Source organism: Bos mutus, chromosome 4 (assembly GCF_027580195.1).
Source record: "Bos mutus isolate GX-2022 chromosome 4, NWIPB_WYAK_1.1, whole genome shotgun sequence".
NCBI classification, from domain to species: domain Eukaryota; kingdom Metazoa; phylum Chordata; class Mammalia; order Artiodactyla; family Bovidae; genus Bos; species Bos mutus.
Genome location: NC_091620.1, coordinates 12,235,376 through 12,242,167, shown reverse-complemented (window position 1 = coordinate 12,242,167; position 6,792 = coordinate 12,235,376). Strand labels below are relative to the sequence as shown.

General features: G+C 41.4%; 1 protein-coding gene across 1 annotated transcript; it reads right to left on the bottom strand.

Annotated features, from left to right (window-relative positions):
• Positions 1-3,346: 3,346 nt before the first annotated feature.
• On the bottom strand, positions 3,347-4,264 carry LOC102274038 (taste receptor type 2 member 41). The gene has a single exon (XM_005886725.1). The coding sequence runs from the start codon at positions 4,262-4,264 to the stop codon at positions 3,347-3,349; it is 918 nt and encodes a 305-aa protein (XP_005886787.1).
• Between the last annotated feature and the right edge of the window lie 2,528 nt (positions 4,265-6,792).

Below are 6,792 nucleotides of genomic sequence, written 5' to 3'. Positions count from 1 at the left end.
TCTTTCACTTTCATCAAGAGGCTCTTTAGTTTTTCTTCACTTTCTGCCATAAGGGTGGTGTCATCTGCATATCTGAGGTTATTGATATTTCTCCCGGCAATCTTGGTTCCAGCTTGTGCTTCCTCCAGCCCAGCATTTCTCATGATGTACTCTGCATATAAGTTAAATAAGCAGGGTGGCAATATAGAGCCTTGACATACTCCTTTTCCTATTTGGAACCAGTCTGTTGTTCCATATCCAGTTCTAACTGTTGCTTCCTGACCTGCATATATGTTTCTCAAGAGGCAGGTCAGGTGGTCCAGTATTCCCATCTCTTTCAGAATTTTCCACAGTTGATTGTGACCCACACAGTCAAAGGCTTTGGCATAGTCAATAAAGCAGAAATAGATGTTTTTCTGGAACTCTCTTGCTTTTTCCATGATCCAGCGGATGTTGGCAATTTGATCTCTGGTTCCTCTGCCTTTTCTAAAACCAGCTTGAACATCTGGAAGTTCACGGTTCATATATTGCTGAAGCCTGGCTTGGAGAATTTTGAGCATTACTTTACTAGCGTGTGAGATGAGTGCAATTGTGTGGTAGTTTGAGCATTCTTTGGCATTTCCTTTCTGAATGCAGGGTAAAAAAATTAGTGGAAACTGTTAACAGTTTTCATATTGTACTATAGCTGCATAAGATGTCATCACTGGAGAAAGCTGGCTGAATAGTACACAGGATTCTACTCTTTTTGTAACTTTCTGTGAATCTATAATTATTTCAAAATAAAGATGCTTTTAAAAATTAACATTAGAATCAAGAATAAAGTAACATAAAAACATTGAGGGTGGGGCAGTGTTTGCCATTCACATCAAATAATAGAGCTAATTTTGCTAAGATATAAAGAGTTCTTACAAACCAATAAGAAAAAAGCTAGGACTTCCCTCGTGGTCCCGTGGTTAACAGTCCACCTATAATGCAGGGGACATGAGTTCAATCCCTGGTCTGGGAAGATTCCACATGCTGTGGGGCAACTAAACCCATACAACTACTGAAGCCTGCCATGCCCTAGGACCTGTGCTAAACAACAAGAGAAGCCATTCTGACGAGAAGACCACACACAGCAATGAAATCCAGTCCAGCCAAAAAGAAAGAAGAAGAAAAAAGCCAAAATCCAAATTCAAAATTAAACAAAGATATAGGCTTTCCACAGAGAATAAAAACAAATGGCTCTACACATATAAAATAGTGATAAACCTTACTCAGAATAAGTCTTGCAAATTACAACTACACTAATATGCCACCTTTCACTGATTGGCCAAAAAAAATGAAAAGAGTAAAAATAAGCACACTCATAAATTGCTAGTGAGGAAGCAAATTGATCGAAACTTATAGACAGCAACATATCAAAATTAGAAATGCACACACCATTTGACCCAATAACTCCATTTCATGGACTTTATCCTATAGTTAATTTGTACAGGTGCAAGAGCCAGTCAACACTGCACCATTGCTATCAATATTATAATAGCAAAAGACAGGAAGCAAGTGTAACTGACCACAAACAGGTAACATTTTTAAAAATGGTGGTACATCTGAAAAAGGAAGGAAATGTATGTGTGTGCATTTGTGTACATCTCCAAGATTCATGTATTGTTAAACAGAAGCAGTGAGGTATAGAGAAGCATGAATCATGTACAACCATCTGTGTAAAGGCCACAGGTGATAGGTAGTAACTCAGATGGCTAGTTGGTTGCGAAGAGCCAGACGTGACTGAGCAACTAAGCACAGCACCCGGAATACAGTAGTTTGTAAGTAACTTAGTTGAAAGGTTTGTTAGGTGTTTGGGGCTTTCTGTCATAGAATAAAATGTCTTTAGAAGGACAGACTTGAAACTGTTAAGAATACCTCAGAAGGGGAAAGTAGGAGATTTTTTTTATATATACTCTTCAGTACTTTTTGAATTTTTAACAATGTAAACATATTACCTATTAAAAAATAGTTAAAGCTAAAGTGTAGGATAATTTGCCCAAAGATTTTAGTTCATGAGTGTACATCCACTCAGCAGCATATACTCTGATCAGTAAGGAAATTATTTTTACTCTCAGAGGAAATTAAAATTTCTATAAGGAATCCAGTTGCAAGTTAGTCTCTGAAATAGGCACATTGATATTTTAGCAAAAATTTTTTATATTCTGCCTTAGAGGCACCTAACTCTAATTAAAATGTTTTTCCAAAATTATCTCTTGAAACTTCTGCATAGTAATTGAAACAAACTGTTTTAAACAAATAGTTAAACATAAGATTTAATGGGGTGATTCTTAAAAAAAAAAAAGTTAAACAGTTTTGAACACAAACTAAGTGAAATTCTTTATATTTTTTTCAGAACAAAAAGTACATGTTTATTTAATTCATGTATTTAATTCACATGTGACTTTGAGACATTTGCTTTAGGAAAAAGTTTGAGACAATCTGAAAAAGAAGAAAAATCACAACATGTGATTCCAAAGGAAGAATAAACATGGGAAAGGTCTGGCTGTCACTTAGAGAAAATCAAAACCAGAACAACAGAAATATTAAGGAGAATATGTGTTGTGAAGAAACCTAGTAGTTTTACTAAAGTTAAAATCGAAGTATCCAAGTTTGATAAGAGAAAAAAAATCTCAAAGAAAGAAGGACCATTAGGTCTCCCAGCCCAGGCCACTGTTCACCGCAATTACTGTCCTTTGGGGCTCACATAGTGACCATTACATTATCCTCAGGAAGGTCACTGCTTCCCCAGCCACATACTAGTTCAGTAACAGACACGATTTTTCTTAATTTCCCAGCAGACAACTGAGATAAGATAGTGCAGTTAAGGGGCTTCCCTGGTGGCTCAGCGGTAAGGAATCCACCTGCCAATGCAGGAAACACGGTTTTGATTCCTGGTCCGGGAGGATCCCACGTGAGAAGCCCATGTACTACAACTAGAGAAAAGCCCGTGCAGCAACAGAGATCCAGCACAGCCAAAAATACAGAAATAAATAAGATTACTTTTTTTAAAGACAGTGCAGTTAAGACTTTTTAACCAAAGGCTTCCACATAACAGAGGGGATACAAAGAGAGAGTAACACAGAATTTTTATATTCTGACCTTCTGGATGATGCTGGCTCTCTGGGACCTCTAGGGCCACATTTTAACAGTGTTCCAGGAAGAAATTATACTCAAAGAGTTCCCAGATTTTACTCCCCTCCTCTCCTTCCCAAAGGAGAAAGCCCACAATATGATCCAACAGATATTGAGGACATTGTCATATATTTGGACTGTGGCTCTGTCATCCTCACCTGAGCCTCTTCTGATGGATTGGTTAAGGGGATCACACCACCTCAACCACCTAGAAGCCCCTGGCCAACAAAATCAGCTGCCCAAATGCCCCCCGAAGCCTGAGGTTGCCAAGGATGAGGATAAAGGGATGGATGGATGTGCACGAGTAGGTTAAAATTTGCCATGGCCAGTACCAGTCACTCTCTGAGGAGCAGAACCCTTCACCATCGATGATCAGGGACATGAAAGACAGAGTATAAAGAACAAGGAAGGAGACTAGTGACTTCAGAGCTCTGGTGTGAGCCTGGCCACTGGGATCCTGCAGGCTGTGAGCACTGTGCTGCATCCTCCATGCGTGTCTCCTCAGAGAGTCAATCAACAGAGCAATCGAGACCAGAAAAACAGAGCCAGGAATTGAAAAAGTGATCAGTTTCAGGGGCAGGAAATAGTACATTTCCAGAATCCTGTTCCACTGATAGTAGGTCATATTCCCGAAAGGTTTTCTAGTGAAGGACTCTTTATACAAAGCGTGGTTCCCCCCAAAAAACAGTAGGGTGACAATGAAGGAGGTGAGGAGAGAGCCCAGCAAAAGCCAGGGCACTGACCTGGGGAACCTCCACTTTAGCCAGAGGAAGCCAGGGTGGGTGAAGTTAGCAACCTTCATGCAGAAGAGGACGCTGAGCCAGGAGCCAAACCAGGCGGTGACAGAGTTGAGGAAGTCCCAGGGTAGACCAAAGAACTGCCGGGCGGGACCACTGCAGTAGTCGACCAGATGCAGGAAATAGTAGAAGTTATTCCCCATTCCAACCCACTGCAGGCAGAAGCGGGAGAGTCCCAAGCTAAAGAGGATCAGGTCAGAGGGGAGCAGCCTCCCACGTCGCACCCATTCTCTGCTCAGCACCAGCACAATGAAGCCATTGGCCAGGAGGCCCAGGATACACAGCAGGACAAAGAGCAGCATGAAGAGGACTGTGAATGCTGGATGCATCTTGGCCCGTCCTCCAGTCACCACCCCAGGCCTTGGTCCCTGGCCTCCTGCCTCCTCCATCCACAGTCCCTGTTTCAGGGAATGTGAGAAGAATCCCTCTTTTCTGGGGATGCAAGAAGAAAGCTCAGGCTCTGCATCTGAGCCAGAGCTCCCTTAGAAGGAGGATGCTCAGGCTTCAGAGGAAGGTGATCTCAGCTCAGTGAGGATGCAAATTTCCCCCCGGGCTCAGTTACCATCAGGCCCACTGACTCCCCCCATTTGCCTTCTCTGGTTTTACCTGCACGTGGCCATGGTTAGTGTCAACGTGCAGGGTTGTTCAGGGTGTCTGTGACTGAGTTCTGAAGGAGGGACTTTTCATGTACTGAGGTATGGGGAAGTCATTCTGGCTTATCCATGATTTGGCTTGAAATTTACACCAACTAGAACGGCCTGTTGTAGGGCCTGTCAGACATGCATGGTATACCTACTTTAAGCATTAAAAAAAAAAAAAAAGAGTGCATTTACCAGATTGTCTAGAATGTCCATTTTGAAGATAGGAATAAAGACCCTGCCCCCTTCCTAGGATGCCAGTGTTAGTTACTTGTTTAAAAATGAGGGTCCCTTCCCAGGAACCAAGGACATGCTGACTCACTGTGTACATGCTAATCTTCCTCTCTGAAAGTTTGAAGGAATGTACCCCTGTCGTATTTGATGTTTGTTCTCTGTTCTGATAAGATAAAAACTGTGATTCAGGCATCTAAAATGGAGCTGGGTAGCCACCGTGGATGGGGTTTCAAACACATTCTTGCTTCGCCAAGAACTTGAATTTTATGAACTATATCAAATTCAAAGGACACCAACAGTGGTTTTCAAAACAGTATCTGCTAACAACTGCCAACTGCAATCTTAACCGTCTCAAGGTTTCCCCTTGCAACCATTTCAGAGCCCAACCTATTTTTGCTTAACAAGCACTATTCCTAGCCAGTTCCAATCTTAATTCTTGACAAACAATTTATGTAACTTAGTGGATTTTGCCTATATACAAGCTTCTCCCATATTTTAGTCCAGAGGAACACAATCCAAGTGCTTCTTGAATCTGTGTCTCCTGGACTGTAGTCCTCAGTTTGGCTTGCATAAAATTCTTTTCAATTCTTATGATAGACTGTTTATTGATTCTGTTGACAACCCCATCCCTCTTATTCCACCTTTGGGCCCCATAAACACATCTCTCCTCATCGGATCTTTGCAAAGACATTAAGTATATGGGCAAAAACTCATATGGCCAAGACCTAGGAAAGTGGTGATGCTGGAGGAATATATCCCCAGTTGAGTTTTCCTGCTACAGATCTATTCTCACCTATGAGCAGTCATCCCTTTCAAGGTCAGATTCTTTGATCCACCTTTCTACCAAACCTCTTATTAAATCCTTCATGGACCCTGAAGTGTTAATGATTGATAATGGTTTAAGTGGAGTTTGTTTCCAGTAAGAGAATTTCTTCCTTTGTTGTGGAATTGAGGGTATCTGCTTCTTGCTGGGTGTCAGTTGAAGGCGCCCTCAGATCCTGGTGGGCACCCTCAGTCTTTACCAAGTGAACTGTTTCAACATAACAGCTCAAGCCAGCAAAGAGAGCCCCTAAGAGAAGAGCTGGCTAGAAAGATGTGGGTTAACTACCATAACATAATCACGGAATGACATTCTATCACTTCTACCATATTCTATTAGATAGAAGGAAGTTGCAGTCACCATGGACCCTCATAAGAAGGGGGTTCCACAAAGGTGCACTTTCCAGGGATGAGAGTCCTGGGGGCCAATTTAGAGCGTGCCCCCCACTGAGATTCCTTAGCTTACTGGGCATATGTGAGTCCTGCCCTCCAGTACCAACAGTGAAGAGAGATGTCTGAGAGACCATGTCGAAAAATAAAAATGTATTATTGAGTAAAAATATATTCGAATCGATCTATAGTCAAATGTTTTTGGTTTAATAATACTTCAAATTGGTCCTTCCTCCATGTTTGTTTAAAACTTCCTTAATGTTGTGTTTCCTTTTGTAATATGACTTTTTCATGAAAGTGCCTTTAGTCATACAAATAATGTGACTGTTGTTACCACCACAGGATGAATGAATTATTGTGTGAAAATAAAAACCCCATTGAAGTGGGATGAATGTGCATTTTTCTCACTCTTAGACCTATAGTTTTTGCTCATTCATTCACTCAAAAAATACTTAGTGAGCACTTATATACACAGGGCACCTATTGTAGTCAGTGGGGATATAGCCGTGAGCCAAAGAGAAAGGATTCCTGCTTTTATGGAACCAAGGGAAGACAACTGACAATAAGCAAACACCTGAACAGGATACTTTCACACTGTAGTCAGTGCTTTGAAGAAAAAGAGGAGTAAAATCGCTGAAAAACAGGTGGAGAAAAAAATGTTGCTCCTTTAAACCTATAGGCTGGGGAAGGCTTTCTCAGGGGATAATGTGAGGGATCAAACAAGCAGAGCCTTTGCCATGGGGAGCTGGCTGTACTCATAATACTATCATACCATA

Coding starts and splice junctions, on each gene's coding strand:
- LOC102274038 (XM_005886725.1), bottom strand. CDS start 4,264: ATGCATCCAGCATTCACAGTCCTCTTCATGCTGCTCTTTGTCCTGCTG.